We start from the raw sequence: 17,197 nt of genomic DNA, 5'->3' as shown, positions 1-17,197 counted from the left end.
TCGGACTTTCTGGAGTAAGATTACTAGAATTGGAAGAGAATGGGCCATGAGCTATTTTTCGTCTATATTTTAATTTATAATTGATCAGTTAAGAAGCAACACAGAAATATGCACAGATATCTCACAGGAAGTTCAGAGGGATCTAAACCATGTTAAAAACACAACAAAAGATTAAAAGTCAAGAAAATATTGCATCATGGTAACTGGTTTTATTGTTCAGAAACTTTAAATTCAGAGTTTTCAAAACCCAAAGTATTGATGAGATGTCCAAATATTTCAGGTATGGTTGAAGTGAGCACAACAACTTTCTATTATTTCTAATCTCTACTCAACTCTCCAGGAACAGCCCACAGTCATTTCTGTCTCAAGGAGCCAGCCACTTTCATTATAAAACCCAAAATTCAACCAGTGGACATTCACCAGGATGCGAGCTCCAAACCCTGCTCAGCTAAGAATATCCACCTGATGTATTGACCAAAGATGAAAATGCTAAGACATTGCTGGGAAGTTCAAAGTAGTTGACTCGGGTTGGGTAATCTGTCTGGACTGGAGAAGTCTGAAAATGGCCCCCACTTTTCTAAGTGAGTTTGTAGCAGTAGATGTAACAGTCAAGGGTTCCAACAGAAGCTGATGATCAGAAATGAGGGCTAAGACTCCAAAAGAATGACCTTGGTTCAGGAGCAGTGAGCTGAGGGAGTCTGTAGCACCCAGGAGCTTCTCTGCCATAGTCATTCCTGTATACAGTCCCTTAGCCATGAGGGATTGGTTCCAGGACAATCCCTTGCCTAAGATACCAAAATTCATATACGCTCAAGTCACTGATATAAAACAGTGCAGTATTTGCAAATAACCTATGCACATCCTCTCATACACTTTAAGTCATCTCAAGTTTACTCATAACACCTAATACAATGTGAATGATATGTAAATAGTTGCTATACTGTATTGTTTAGGGAATAATGACAAGAAAAAGTCAGTACATGTTCAGTACAGATGCAAATATTCTTAATTATTATTTATTTATTTTTTTACTCTGAGGTTGGTTGAATCCATGAATGCAGAACCCATGGACATGAAGAGCCAAGTGTACATTGTGTGCAGTGGGGAAGGGGTTAGCTCTGAATTTCTGTACCCCTATTCCCTTTAGCAGCACTATTTCTACATCTTTTCTTCCCTACATGACATAAGGATGCTGGGGAAAATCTATTGTGCACTAGAAAATCCATGAGACGCAGGTCACAGTGTGACTTTCCTGCGGTGCTTTGACACAGACTGAAGCTCCCCATCTCTACCTCCAGCTCACTTTAGGGAGGTCCCAGGTCCACAGTTTTCCTGGGGTGGTTACAGAGATCATCCTGAGGAGCATGAAATGAAAAAATACGTTAAAGAAAAAGGAGAGATCTGGCTAGCCTTTGGGCAAGGCTTCATGCTTCTGTCTCAGAGACAATGGAATGGAAACAACTTCCAGATTTAAATGCACTCTCTTGGGACTGACCAGAGCAGGGAGAAGGGATTTATAGGAAGGAAGTTTATACCAGAGAATTCATCCCAGTTCAACAAAATATGCATTGCGTACTCTAGAAGTACAATGTGCTAAGTGCCGCAGGAAGGTACAAATGTACCTTTCCCTTGGAACACTAGTTTTTAACCTCTTTGGGAGTCTCAGACAACTTTAAGATCCTTAAAAAAATTTCTGCACAAAATTTCAGCAGGATCACACTTTCCTGAAACTCCCCTGGGCAAGAACCCCTGCTCCATGAGAAACAGCAGGTCTAAGATACCGCAGAAAGTTGTCAAGATTGATTTTTTTTTAAAATGTATGAGGTATGTAAGATATCCAGTAAAAATGGCAAAGGAACTCTGTAGCTACTTAAATCACTGGTATTTCTGCCTCTCAAGCACTACTTCAGCAAGTCTCAGGAGGTATGGAAAAGACCGATGACACAGCTTTGAAAATCGATGGCTTTGTTTTGTCGTTTTGTTTTGTTTTTTTAATTCCACCTAACAGAGATCCCAAAGTCATGTTTTCTTAAATAGCAAGAAAGTTGAAAGACGCAAACAATTCTTCAAAGGTCATGAGGAATCTAACTGGGATGTCCAGGAATGGAGTGGGAAAAGCGTATCCCTATTTTAAAAAAATAGGGATGGTGGGGAGGGTGTGGCCAAATGACTAGATCAAGACATGGGGCAGGGTCTGGACTGAAAGCTGAGGGGCCACTCACACTGGCAGCTTTGGGGACAGCCAAGGTTGCCCCATGCTTCAGTGGGAAGGTGATTTTTCTCAGAGTGCAATTAGGCCTCATGTTTGACTGTTGACCTCTGTCCGTGAGCCATTTATGCTCTTCAGACAGCAGTGAGGGAAGAAGTCAGTGAAGATGGAACCCGGAGGCATTCAATAGGGAAAAAAAGAGGTAGAAAGAAAGAAAAAGAAAAAAGGAAGAGCGAGGAAGGAAGAAAGCAAAGGGAAGGGAAGGGAAGGGAAGGGAGCGAAAAAGAAGTGAGAGAGGAAGGAAGAAAAGGAGGGAGGGGAACCCTGGGCAATTACAGTAATGTATGAAAAGGTAACCTATGAAATCATGAGTTAAGAGCCTTCTCCATGCCATGCCTGGTGCTTTGCCATTTCCACATTCAATACGATTTTGTTGCTGTTGTTGTTGTTTTTTAAATTTCTCCCTTCACAGTAATTCTGTGAGGTCGGCACTACTATATTACAAGCGAGGAAACCGAGGCTCAGAGGGTTCAGTGATTCGTCCAGGGTTGCACAGCTGGTGGATGGCAGGGCTGAAACCTGTGCCCCAACCAGCCCTACCCAGCTCTCTTGATCCTTTGTTAAACGGTAACGACTCTTACCTATCTCTCTATCTCCACAACCTATCTAGACCTCCCTGTAACCTCTTGCAAAACTAAATCTAAGCCCTGAATCTCTTCTGTTCCAACCGTCTGTTTCTTCAGCCCCGCTTGGGCACAGGCGCTGCCACAGGCCGAAGGGCGAGGTTCAGGCCGAGGCAGCCCACGCCCGTCCTCTGCTGCCTCCTCTCCTGGGAGTGGAAAGCTCGTCCGGGACGCCCCAGCTCCGGGCCGGCTTCGCCTGCGCCTGCGTTGCTGGCAGCGCCGGGGTTAACCCGCCCGCCCTGCGGAGCAATGATTTCTGTTTTATTTCAGCAGGGGAAGTGTGTGCTGCCTGATTAGCCTGATGGTTTCCTCTTTTCCCATAACCTCCAGACCCCCATGGCCCAAGTGTTTACTCTCTGAAATAAAAAATCTGCTGGTGTTTTTCTTTTTGTGTGCTCGTGTATTTTGGGAGGATTGCAGGGGAGGAAGGCGGGGTGGGGTTAGGGACCGGGAGGCTGGGGGAGGGGAGCGGGCCGCCTCCTCCAGCTGCAGGCTCCGGGCTAAGACCCCTGGCTGCAGTGCAAGAAAGCAACTTATTAATGAGGGAGCTGGGTCTCCTGCCTCGCCAGCTATAAACACAGTGAACATCTGGAGAGAGAGCCCGTGTCTCCAGGCGGCCAGACACAGCACTACAGGCTGTCCCTGCGGCGCAGTCCGCCCCCACCCTCCACTCTCACGCGCCCCTCGCCCCTCTGCTGGGCCCCGGCTCCCACCTCATCCGCCCACCCGAAGACGTCCATTCACCCAGTGCCGCGGCCGAAGCCGAGCGGGGCCTGACGCCAGCCAGCGGCGTCCACCAGTCCCACCCCCGTGCGAGGAGTTCCAGGAGAGGGGTCAAACTGCTTGAATCGCATAAGAACTCGGTGCCCCAGGGACCTTTTCCCAACTCGGACTAAATATTTGTGGTTTGAAAAAGTTGAGAGAACGTTTTTTTTTTCTCCGCAGCCCCCTGGGAGTCCCAGCGCAATGCTGTTACTTCCTAGGATGTTTGAGAAGCTGCGCGTCCGAGGGCAGGCCTTCGGAAGGCTTGCCTTTCCATGGTCACTCCACGAACCCAGCCTGGAGGCTTGGGTTTCTCTGTCTTGGTTTCCTTCCTTCCCGGGGACCTGGAGGGGGTGATTTACATTTGTAAAGGCCGTTCCAAGCCCTCCTTCCTCGGGGCTGTTGGGGTCACTCCTGAGAGCACGGGGTCTCTGGTCTCTAACCTGGGTGTGCGGCTCTTTCTGGTCCTCACTAGGCTGGCCTCTCCTTTCACTGGCGAAATGAGGCACACTGAAGGCACAGTGGGCAGATGCTAGCACATTAGCCTTGAGCAAGGTAAGAGTGGGCAGGACTCAGACGTCAGTGGGCATCTGGTTTCTTTGAATCACCTGAATCCACACTCCCACCGCGGCGAAAGGAAAAAGAAAAGCAGCGTTTTTGTATTGGTCCCCTGTGATAGGCCATGACCTTTTAAGTATACTACCCTCATGCAGTGGGCACAAGAACTCTTTGGAAAGAGTATTTCACCTGTGAAAGGTGAGGGTTGAGAAGCTCAGTGGACTTAGCCACGGCCCGAGGACCCCTACCGGGCAATGCTGATGGGTTCCTGAGGCATAGGCTGGCTCTTCCCTCAACACCAGGCCAAACCCTCTGCTTGGACTTCACACTCTTCAATCACACTCAAAACGTATACCCAAAGTCCTTGTAATCTGAATATGAAATAGTACCAGCTCAAAAGCTACCAAGGCAGCAGGAGGTGGGGAATAAGAAAGAGGCCATGTAGGAAGCAGGAGCAACTTCAGTCCACAGCTGATCAGAGGCATGTCCTCCACTTACGGAGTAGGGAGTCAGGCATTCGCAGAATCTCAGTAGCAGATGAGCAAACTGACAGAGCGAGTATGCGGGAGACATCAGGCATGTGGACTCTCCCTAGTAGACTGCTTGGGCTAGGCTGGCCTTGCTTTCCTTCCTCTTTCCAACCTCTGGCCCTCTCAGAGATGGGATGGGGATATGTGGCAAGGCTGTTCCTGCATCAGGCTTCTCTCAGTACTCTCCCCTGGGAGTAGCTTGTCAGGGCAGCTGGGCCCCAACTTCTGCCTTCTGTGAAAGGCTGGAACCTAAGATAGGGTTACAGCTTGTTCCTCCCAAACAGCACAGCCATCCAGGCAGAATCCAAAAAGGTCCACGTTTCCCCATCTCCCTTTATATTTGGACTTTAGACAGGAGTTTAATTCCCTAGTCTTGTGCTAGAGAATAGTTGGGCATTAACATAGACAATTCCTCCTTGAGCTGGAAAATTGAAAGAATGAAAAAAAAAAAAAAAACCCTGAGACCGGAGTGGCCCAGTTGTGTTTCCAATTCACTTCGCCTGGACTCCCTATAAGTCTTCTCTGAGAGGGACAGTCCAGCCTCTTCTCAGGGACAGCATTAGTCCAATGTTGTAATGGTCCAATGTTACAACATCCGTAAAGCACACACACTCTCAGGACCAGAACTGTTCTGAAGAACAAAGAACCTGACACAGACCCTCCAGAAAAAGAAAAGCACACCCTGAATGAGGAAAGGAGAGAGGGGTGCAGCAGATGACAGAGTCTGAAACATCGTTCTGTAAAACCACAGACCTGCTGTAAGAATAAACATTTCAGAGCAAGGTGAGTTTCCATTTAACAAGTCTCTCTGGCACTCCCTCAGCGTTCTCAACACTTAAAAGCCAAATTGGAGGCATCTGTGTTTCCTGCTGAGACATCCCACCTGGTTGTGGATAGCCCTTTCCAAACACTGGCCCAGGTTTGATCTCTCCCAGCCGCTAGGCCGTCTGAGAAAGCCCCAGGAGGGACTATGAACTCGGACCCTCAGCATATCTCCCATTTGAACTTCCAAAGTTTATTTGGGAAAGACATTCTTTAGTTCCACCATTTTGTTAGTAAATTTGTTTTAGAGATTTTAGTGAGATCCAAAGCCACACATTAACACTGCCAAACTTTATGTCATAAATAAGTGTAATATTTCATATGGAAACCATTTGCTCTAGTATGTAAATGTACACCCACACACACACTTGCATAAAAGTTGTTTTAAAGGAGAACTGAGGCTTCCCATTTTCCATATATCTTCTCAGTATCCTGGGCATGGCACTGGTCACCAAACGTGCTCAACCAATCAGTGGGTCACTCTATGACTCAATGAAACGCAGTTTGGACTCCCAAAATGCACTTCGGGACAATGAGTCATAATAGCAAATATTCATATCAGGCTTGCTAAGTGACGGCACTGTTTTATGTTTTACACGTATTAGTGGTTCTCAGAGTGTGATCTCTAGACCAGCAGCATCAGCAGCACCTGAGAACTTGTTAGAAATGCAAATTTTGAGCCCTAGCCTAGACTCACTGAATCAGAAACGCTGGGGGTAGAACTCCATAACCAGTGTCTTAACAAGCCCTAAAGTGATTCTCATGTACCCTGGGAGTTTCTGCTTCAATAAGCCTGGGGTACGGCTCAAGATTTTGCATTTCTAACAAGTTCTCAGATGATAGTGATGCTGCTGGTCTGGGGACCACGCTTGGAGAATCGTTGGTATAGATCCGAAAACTGGGTGACAAAGATTAATTTGTCTAAAGTCACACAGTTAGGAAGAACTGATGCAAACACAAGCGACCTGGGTCCAGTGTCTGGGTTCTTTCCTACTACACGAAATAAATGTCCTTTCTCATGAAGAATGGGAAGCGGCAGATAGGCTGTGAATGTGGTTCAGTGAAGGTTTTGCTGTGTTCAGTGACCAAAGACACAGCAAACTGCATTCTACAAGAAGAAAAAGTGTTATCTTGTTTCTCAAATCAAGGACCATGGTAATAAGACTGTAGGTTCCTCCTCATGAAGGTAAGTTGTGCTTCCTATGTTCTCTAGCTCCAGGCTGCTTCCCAGCTCTAAGCAAGTATTTTGCAAAAGTGTACTTTGCTCACAACATCACATCTGTAAGTTTGGCTGATTCCAGACAAATCCATCCTTGAAATGAAAAATAATTTGATACTATAACATTTTGGAAGAGTGCTAATTAAGCATCATATTTTCGGATAGAAACTATGACCGCTCATGAGCATCAAAACTGTAAGGCTAAAATCAAATATGGACCGTTGGCATTGATGGGATGGATTGAGGTCCTGTGTCCTGCGGGCTCAGTTGGGTCTCTGATGTCGGTTTTGGAAAACAGGCAGTGTCTGACTTCAGCTAGGTCTGGGCACCATTCTGAAGCTCACTGCTACTACCCTGTATATCCAACAGGACCGTGGGTAGGAACTAGTCATGACAGTTAATGATGATAAAATGTCAGTGAGCTCTTAGAGACAGGAGCAAGAGACTGAAACATAAAAATGATTCTTGTTATGATGGTTGGAGAGAAAGGGCTGAGGTTGAGGGACAGAATAGAGGAAGGGAGCAGAGAGGAGGCAGGGTCAGTGGCTCCACTCCAGTCAGACTATAAACAGTAACAGACATTTCAGCCATGTCTTGTGTAAGAGGCTCCATTGATTCACAAGGTTCCCTAACAGAAGGATGACGAGAAGCTGATACAGAAAGGACCCATTCATTCATGCAGAACACCAGCACTCAGCCCCATTGGCTCTCGCTAATGGCTCCAGGCTGATAGGGAGGAGGGGGAAGAGGCGGACGGTAGGAGGAGGCAGAAATGAAAGAAAATGATGACTACAAGATTGTTGTGAAGAAATGTACAGCTGCACAGGCAATTGCATGCAAATGTGGCTTCCCTTTTTAGCTGTATAGCTAATGTCCTCAGATTCATCTATTTTTCTCTTTCATGTTATCTTCCCCTCCCGTTCTTGCCTTGTCTTTTTCTGGGCTCCCCACTTATTTTCCCTTTCCCATTCATCTTTCATCTTCCTTTCCAATTATTCCCTACCACGCTACTAATATCCACCTTTATTTTCTGTCCATTTTCACACATCTTTCTTCCACCACACCCGCTTTATCATCTATTTTGTCCAATCGATTCCCAACAGGCCTTGGCGCCTGAGTATTCTCTCCCACTCACCTGGTAAGGCTTTCCCTCATTCATACTTTCTCTCTGCTTGATTCTCTCTTCCCCTTCCCTCCCACTCTTCTGCCACCCTCTTCCTCCTCCTCCTCCTCCCCCTCCTCATCCTCCTCCTTCTCCTCCTCAGCCTCTGCCCCTTCGTGAATAGGAACAACATTCTGAAAAGGCTTGCTCATTCCTTGGTGGCCCCTCCTGTCAGTATTCTCTGCACTGACAGATGTGTAGTCCTTGGAAAAGAAGTTCATTCATCCCTTCTGAGAGCACAAACGTGAGGGGGGAGCAGGGGTGGGCAGTAGCCATGAGACGGAGGACGGGAAGGAAACCGAAGTTATAAATAGGATAAAAGAAGATGAAAAAAATGTCGAGTATTTTTTCTCTTTCTTTATATTCAACACATCTCCAAGGAAATGTACCACAGCTGGAGAAATCATTGGTTGGTCTATGTCTTCATCTCCCTTCCCTATAACCCCAAGATCCCCATCCAAACAACATCCATCGCTGAGGAGAGCTGGACCACAGCCCAGAAATAATCCCTCCAACTCCTTCATCTGGGAAGCTCAAAAGTTAAAGGAGGGGCTAGAAAGGCTCAGGGTTCTTGCCAAACATTTCCATCAGAGGGAGTCTAGGACAGTGGGAACTATAACCATCACATTTATGAAGAGATTGCCCCCAACTGGTAGGGTCACACCCCAATGGAAGCTGTGTGCCATCTCTGAGCTGCGGTTGATGGCAACCCAGGTCATTCTAGGAATGGTTATTATATGCCCCAATCTTCTCAACCTACCAAAAGCCGGGGTGACCCCAGCTTCCTTCTTGCAACTATAAACTATGAGAGGAAGATGATATTATCCTGCTATAAGTCCTTGCATTTTAAAGCTGTTCTTCATACACTTCCCAAACACTGTCTCATAGGCCATGAAATAAAAACATCTTTACCTTTGAGAAACTTAACAAAGAGCAGCATGAAAAATCATCTCCACTTGGGAGTGCAAGTACTTCTCAGTTAAGGAAAAGGAAGGCCATGTCTCTTTGCTATGAAGAAGAGACATTCTGATCTTCAGGCTATGAGCAAACAGAGAAGGCCTCAGCCATTAATAAGATGTAACTTGTAGCAAGCAGAGACCATCCAGAGCTGAAAGTGTTAAATCAAGGCAGCTTTAATCTCAGTTGCATTGGGAGATATAAGACTTAAGCCTTGTGGCATTAATAGGATTCAAGAATTATACAAATATAAACACAACCATTTTGACCTTTTGCTTATACAAACAAAATCTATTTTGTTTAGAATTTTAAAGGATCACTTTTCTCATGTCCTCAAATTTTTACTCCTTAAGTCTAACCTGTGAACAGGTACAAAATCCTCCCATCTCCCTTGTGAAATGGATAGGTAGCTGAGACTTTTGTATATATGCTTAGAGGAACTGAGATACCAAGCAGAAAGTGACAGCATAAATATTATTATGTCTACAATCCAGGGCAGTGCCAAACAATACCTCAAAGATCAATGACTATTGAGTCAAGGGAACATGGGACACGGGAACTGATTTCATTCTGCCCCGGACAGAAACCAGGCAAATGGAAAGCTACTCCCCATGCCTCCTCACCCACCATACACACAGCCCACGGAGTGCCACAGCATCTTGCCCTTTGTCTGTTTATTCCTGATGAGCAATAAAGCATGGACAACAAAGCAAACATTTATTTTACTTCTTCACTGTTATTTAAGTAATTGACCAAAGAATGTTGTGGGGTAAAATAACACTGAACCAAAAAGTAGCCTTCAAGTTAGTGACTCCCCCGGCCATGCCCCGCCCAGGTCATTCCCTAGAATTACGTTTTCCCAACATGTAAGAGTAATGACATTTTTATACTAAGAATTCATCCTGAGAGAAAACACAGATTTTGACTGGCTATTTCGTATTCAAATATGTTATCATAACATAGTCTCATGTAAAAGTGAACTTAATATCTGAATTGATCATTTCAAAATCCCCAAATTCAAATTTAACCTTTTTTGTTTAGAAACAAACAAACGAAAAAAAAAACACTAGCTGGTAAACCAAGGACTAATGGAATTGTGAGAAACAGAGCGTCTCCTGAAAACAGCATGGATACGAGGACTTCAGACTCCTGAGGTCCCCGGGAATGTAGATCCATTGATTTGAGAGCTCTCTGGAGGAGACTCCCGCTCACCAGAGGGCAGCACTGCCACCAGCAAATGGAAGGAGAGAAGGGAGAGAGGGACAGAGGCAAAAGAAGCGGGATCCGGTGGGCACCGACAGAGAGGCCGGGAACAGTGGAAACAGATGACCATCGAAAGAAAGCATGTTCTTTAAGAAGGCCAAGCAATTCACACAACACTGTTTATCCAGTCCAGACTCTGTGACTGCAAAACTTCTAGGCTCTCTGACAACAGCCAAAACGGGTGTCAGGAAATGCAGGGTAGGCAAAACTATTTGCAAGGTGGAGACCTAAAGCAACCTTTCTTGGGCCCATTCTTAGAGTTTAGGCTTCCTGTCGGGGAATAAAGTAACCCAAAATTTATGGAGAAGGCCCGGGACTTTCCATTCAAGAACAATAGCATCCGTACCGCATAAGCCATGGCAGCTGTTATTTGAAAGAATGCAGCCCTCATCAGATTTCCATTGTCCTTCAACTCTATCCTCATTCCCAGCTTTTGTTTATGTTCCTACCTGAGACACAGTGTTCAAGACCAGTAGGAACTTCCTGAGTTGCCATCTCATCCCAAAAGGGATAGCAAGGTCTTTGCTGGTGATAATTGGACTGGAAACCACAGGTCATTCGAGGATCTTCATAAGTGTTGCTAGGTCCTTGCCTCTGTGCAATAAAAAATAGAAGAAAACTTATTAGGAGGAAAATCTCAGTTTAGCCCTAAAGGAACTATGACTTCATATCATACAATCACATGTAAGTAGGAATCATCTATAGATGAACAGAACCAACTTTTGTTTTCTTCCCTTAACCCCCAACATAAAGACACAGGGAACGAGAAGAATTTCTGACTCAGACTGTATATGCATCTATCTTCCTCCATTTCTTCAAGTTTTTAAGGACTACTTTTTCTGGCCTTCAAATAAGAACTCATGGTTAACAGCAGGGTGGAATGCTGATCATCTTGAATTTATACACTCTTGGCTTATTTTTAATGGTACCTTACTCTGTAAAAACATCATGAAAGGATATTCTTACAAGGCTTACTCCACTACCATACAACAAGTAAATGATAAATACCAAAGGAAAAAAAATGGACCTATGTAATAAAATTCACCTCATTTTTTGGTTAATCAGTGTGTATAGATTTTAAAGACATTGGTTGCTAGGCAGAAATTGTCCATTTCCCCCAATTTTCGAGGACTTGTACCACACTCTTAGTAGTTTTATGAACTCCATAAAATATACAATCCCAATCCATGTAGTACTCTCTTAAGGAAGATAAATGTGCTATGTGGAAGGTCATGTTTTGCTGTTTTTAAAACCCTAGCCTTTGAAGCCAGGTATACATAATTCAAATCCCAGCTCTTCCACTTACCAACATGGAGCCTGGGTCTGATCCTTAATCGAAACCTTAGTTCATGCAATTGTAAAATGAAAATAATAGAAATTGGAAACATGCACATATAGTTCTAGCTACTCGGGAGGCTAAGGCAAGAGGATCACTTGAGAACAAGAGTTTGAGGCTCAGTCAGAGCAACACAGCAAGACCCTACCTCTAAAAATAAAATGGAAGCAATAATACTTACCTCATGAAGTAGGACAATTGAATGAAATAATGTATGAGATAATTGTATATAAAGCAAAATAAAATCTAAAATTGCATTTAATAAAATTATATATTATATGAAATGCATGTGATAAGTATGTAAGGCCTGGTCTTCAATATAAGGTAGGCATTATTTTAATTTAAGAGATCCTTAACATTTCTGGAAATGGGCACATAGTGCAAAAACCAAGACACAAAAGAAAAAGCAGCAAATTCATGGAAAGAAGATTTCTTGAGACTAGGATTCTAATCTACACTGGCCCATCCTCGACTTTCTTTTTTTCTTTTTTATTATTACTCTCTTGGGCCCCTGCACCTTCATAAAAACCCCAACTAAGAAAAGCAAACTCTGCTAGAATTTAATATGGTTAGATCTATTGACATTACGGTCCCAATAAATGTAGCTAATAAGATGGTATTCTCACCCCTGAAGACTAGCTTGGAACTCCCAGAAAGATTCTCCAACTGGAGAACTTATGTCCTCTCTTCTTCCGAGCATACAAGAATTCAGTACTATTATGTCAGATTCAGTTGCCCACTATCTGCTCTCTTCCCCAATTTGCAATGGCCCATTCACTTAAGTTCAGTAAAAATAACAGAAGAGAATATATTGGCACAGAGAAAAATGACAATGGACCCAAAATGTAGAAGAAGGTTCCATGCACATGATATTGGACCTGGTTTTCTATAATACTCATAAAATCATTCAAACTAGAGCTGGACGAAGTTTACTTTGGGGCTGTTTATCATCCAACTGTGTTAAAGGTACTGAGGATGTAAGTTTCAATGGAAACGTCGCCAGTTGTGTTGCATCAAAGGCTAACATTCTTAGCCTGCTGTTGCCAGGGGCCTTGATGAGCACTGTGAGAATGTAAATGGAGCAATGGCAGACTTGCCACCTATACGTGTGTGGGGCCAAGAGACAGGGGAACCATCAGTGAGAGTACACTACTGAGCATCAGTCGGAAAATGTTTCCTGGCCAGGCACAGTGGCTCACACCTGTAATCCCAGCACTTTGGGAGGCCGAGGAGGGTGAATCACCTGAGGTCAGGAGTTCGACACCAGCCTGGACAACATGGTGAAACCCCATCTCTACCAAAAATACAAAAATTAGCTGGGTGTGGTGGCAGGCGCCTGTAATCCCAGCTACTAGGGAGGCTGAGGCAGGAGAATCGCTTGAACCTGGGAGGTGGAGGTTGCACTGAGCCGAGATCGAGACCGTGCCACTGCACTCCAGCCTGGGTGACAGAGCAAGACCCCATCTCAAAACAAAAAAAAGAAAGAAAGAAAAGAAAATGTTTCCTTAATTTTGGATTCAAACCATTTTGCTGGAATTTTATTTAATGCTATACGCTCCTGAAGCAGCTACATTAAATACTTCTTTTGGATTCGCAACAATAATTAGGTCTTCAACAAAACTTCGAAACTGAATCAATTCAAAACACACTTCTTAGTCTTATAAATCAAGCCTTGTGCTATCAATTTCTATCCTCATCTTTTTCATATTCCTTTAGAGCCTTTTTCAAAATTTAATGTCAAGTATCAGAGTTGTAGGAATAGGGTCTTGAGCGAGAAAATTTTGATTCTAAATGCTATGAAGAACTCCAAGTTACCCACATCTGTCTTCTTTTGGAACAGCATGCATGGTTTGCCAAAAACAAAAGAGCCTTGTAAAGTGGTAGTAGGTAGCATGAGTTGGTTCTTGTGAGTAGGTAGACAGGTAGTTTGTTACAGGCCCTGCTAGGGTGGTGGGAACCTAAGAACTTGAATTCAGATTTAAAAGTTTGGGTTTTCTCTGCTAAAGAAAAGCTACTTGAAGGTAACGTGTAATTGGCAAAGAGGGGCTGAAGAAAAGTGATCTGGGAACAATGTGCAGAGGACAGAGAGAAGGTAGATAATCAGTAAGTATGTAGGGTACAAAATAATGTGGGTCCACACCTGGGTGATAACAGGGTAGCCATATTGTAGGTCAACTCACAGCCTTTGAGTAACAACCATGCACAGAATCAGCTTGATTTGACATGGTTGGTTTTTTTCCTCGAGTCTCTCTTGCCCACAGCTGGGCTCTTGGTCAACACGTTTTTTATTTTATAAATGAAACCCTCTGTATATTTTTAAGGCATAGTTCCTCTGTAACTGTCCTCTGTGGAGCCACCAGATCCTATTTTTAAGAATGAGAAGGCAATAATGTACAAAACCGACCATTAACCACGAGAATCTTTACTAGGGGATGCTCCTGAGAAGCCTTTCATGGTCTTGTTATCTAGACACCTGCCTGTTTATTAGACATTTCATGAACCGACTTAATAACTATTTCATAGAGTATGAAAATGATATTTTTACTCAAGAGAACCACATCACCAGTTCCAATTCATTATGAAACTGCCTCAGTTAAGGAGAAAAAAGCAGGTTATTAACAGGTCAGATATCTGGGCAGCCCAGCCCCCACCTCATTGCTTGAAAAAGCCACCACACCAAACAGGTCCCTGCTTACCGGGCCTCTTCACTGGCATCTTCCTTTCTTGGCTGCAACTGGAGATGAGTCAACAAGATGCAAGCAACACTCCCCATCTCTGCCACAGGTTTGAGAAAACCATCTGACAGGTTCTCACTCACCCATCCCACAGGTGATTGCCCAAAGGATCTAACAAACATCACACACCTGTTCAGTGCCCCCGGCAGTCTGCATCAGAAATGGTCTCCTTTTTTTTTTCTTTTGAGACAGAGTCTCACTCTGTCGCCCAGGTTGGAGTGTAGTGGTGCGATCTCAGCTCACTGCCACCTTGATCCGCCTCCCGGGATTAAGTGATTCTCCTGCCTCAGCCTCCCGAGAACCTGGGATTACAGGCATGTGTCACCATGCCCAGCTAATTTTTGTATTTTTAGTAGAGTCGGGGTTTTATCCTGTTGGCAAGGCTGGTCTTGAATTCCTGACCTCAGGTAATCAGCCTGCCTCGGCCTCCCAAAGTTCTGGAATTACAGGCGTGAGCCACCCCGTCCGGCCGTGCTGGTCACTTTTAATCCTCACAACAATCTTGCAAGATTAGCATTTTCATCTTCATTTTACAGAAGAGCAAACTGAGGTTTTAAGAGGCCAAGTAAATTTCCCAAGGTCATGCAGCTAAAAGAATAATGGAGACAGAATTCTAACCCAAGTCTATTTGATTTCAGATTGTCTTTTCTGCTACATGCACAACATGCAGCTTGCATGGCTTAAGTACAAATTGCTCAAGAATGGTGGTTACTGTTCCATAATAGGTACTCAATGAATTATGGCAATGCTCATTAATGGACTGATGTATTTGGTGTACCTAGTCTATGACAAGTATTATGTTAGATGCTAAGAATACAATATAAGCAACAAATAAACCATAGCCTTAAAGCATATAGACAAGCAAACAGGAAATTACAGTGAGGGATGTGACAGAATTAAGTACCAATGTGTAGGGGGAGGGAAATAGCAGCAGGGAAGCCTTCCTGGAGGAAGCAGTATAAGGTAATAACTGTAAGATTGAGTAAGATTCGCCCTAAAACATTCGATGAAGGGCCATGTGAGCAAAAGAAGAGGAAGATAATCCATCCAAAGGTAAAAAAGAACATATACAGCTATGTAAGGAGGAATAAGAAAGATTCAGGGAGGTGTTATAGAGAGATAAAGACGGTATTGTTTGGAGGTGACAAGCATGAGGGAAAGGTATGCCCTTGGGCAATGAGGATGGTATCAGTTGAGGGTAAGTAGTAAAACTTCAAGCCGGAGGGCAGGGTAAGACCACAGTGTTGAGAGCCATGCAGGCCAAACAGGAATCTGGCGTCAGGAGAGAGCCACTAGAGGCCATGCTGGAGGCCTGGGACATGGTGAAGCAATGCCTTCAGGAAAGACCTATTTGATGGTGCTGAGTAGGACAGATGGGGCAGGGCAAGAAGGCGAGGAGGCTGACACAGGTCAGGAGCAGAGCCTTGCTGAGCCACATTGGGAAAAATCAGTAATACTCATCCTGACTTTATTTTAAAATTTGATTTTTTTCATAATAATGTTTGCATTAATTCTGATTTTTAAAAGATATTACATTAAGATATTACTCAACTTGATTACTGAGTTTGGGGGCACCCCATGTGGGTGCCTCACTCACCTCACTGTAGTCCAGTTCTGAAGAAAGAGGGGGGCCATGGGTGTCGAGGTGAAGAGGAAATAAGAAATATTGGATGTGTTTTAAAGGAAAAATCGACATGATTTTATGACTGATTGGTCATAGCAGATAAAGAGAGGAAAATCCAAGATGCCACTTAGATTGCTTATGTTTGTGTAGTGAAAATGGTGAATCTAGGGGACATAAATAAGGAGAGTGGAAGACAATGTTGCCTTTGGTTGAGTTCAGATGGAGTGATGGCAACTTGGTGGAGGGTCCCTAAGGAGAATGCACGATGGGAGAAGACAGGAAAGAGTCAAGCTAGATCTAGCAGCAAAAAGGTTGGAGTTAGAGCACAACTCAAGGAAAATGGCAGTCAGGACAACAAGGGTAGGAATCGAAAGTGGATCTGTAAAGCTGCTGACAGTTAAGAGGAGAAACAAGGTGGGGGAAAGCACAAGGAAGTACTGGTTGAAGACGTAGGAGGAAAAACAAGCCTGTGTACAGGATCATGGAAGCCAAGAGCAGAGCTTTAAGCACCAGGGGTGGTGAACAAGGGGCCACTAAGAAAAGGGTGGTCTCGGCCAGACACGGTGGCTCACACCTATAATCCCAGCACTTTGGGAGGCCAGCGCGGGCGGATCACAAGGTCAGGAGTTCAAGACCAGCCTGGCAGACAAGGTGAAACCCCGTCTCTACTATAAGTACAAAAATTAGCCAGGTGTGGTGGTGGATGCCTGTGATCCCAGCTACGGGGGAGGCTGAGGCAGGAGAATCATTTGAACCCAGAAGGCAGAGGTTGCAGTGAGCCGAGATCGTGCCATTGCACTCCAGCCTGGGTGACAGTGCGAGACTCCATCTCAAAAAAGAAAAAAGAAAAGAAAAGGGTGGTCCCCAGGCAGCCATGGAGCAAGGGGTTCCCCTGGGCATCTTAGGAAAACGCACACCTCTTCTCTGCTCGTCACACATTGTGCTGAGCCGTGGAGGAAACAGCATGGCTCTCCCTGTCCTCTTAGAAAGAGGCTACCAGAGGACATGAGCCCACAGCCTAAATGCTCCACCCATCTAATCCTGGGAACGAAATGAAGCCCCAGAAGTCTGGCAACTAGTTGGACAGTGGACACACCTTGGTTCTGCTCTGCTCTGAGGTGAGCCAGCCCCACAGCTACCACCTGGGTCGACCACCACCACCACCATTCCTGCAAGGAAGCACTCATTGGTTTGTGACTGTTCCCTAGCACCACTTCCCAGTGCTTCAAAGTCAGGAACTTGGACCTTGCTAGCCCATTCCCTCCTCCACTGCCCATGGTCATCTCCCTGGAACTGCCTATTCACATGTCCCCTCCAGCCAGCCACATCTTAAAGCC

General features: G+C 44.7%; 1 protein-coding gene across 4 annotated transcripts in view; it reads right to left on the bottom strand.

Annotated features, from left to right (window-relative positions):
* The window catches only part of LOC115893605 (transforming protein p68/c-ets-1-like), a 57,374-nt gene that overhangs the window by 9,793 nt on the left and 30,384 nt on the right, over positions 1 to 17,197 (bottom strand). For all 4 annotated transcript variants that reach the window (XM_030918419.1, XM_030918421.1, XM_030918420.1 and 1 more), the window contains one exon: positions 10,615 to 10,759. In XM_030918419.1, coding sequence (XP_030774279.1) covers positions 10,615 to 10,759 — 145 coding nt within the window. The remainder of the gene's footprint in view (positions 1 to 10,614; positions 10,760 to 17,197) is intronic.

This window comes from Rhinopithecus roxellana, chromosome 15 (genome assembly GCF_007565055.1).
Source record: "Rhinopithecus roxellana isolate Shanxi Qingling chromosome 15, ASM756505v1, whole genome shotgun sequence".
NCBI lineage: Eukaryota > Metazoa > Chordata > Mammalia > Primates > Cercopithecidae > Rhinopithecus > Rhinopithecus roxellana.
This window is presented reverse-complemented; position numbering and strand designations above follow the sequence as displayed.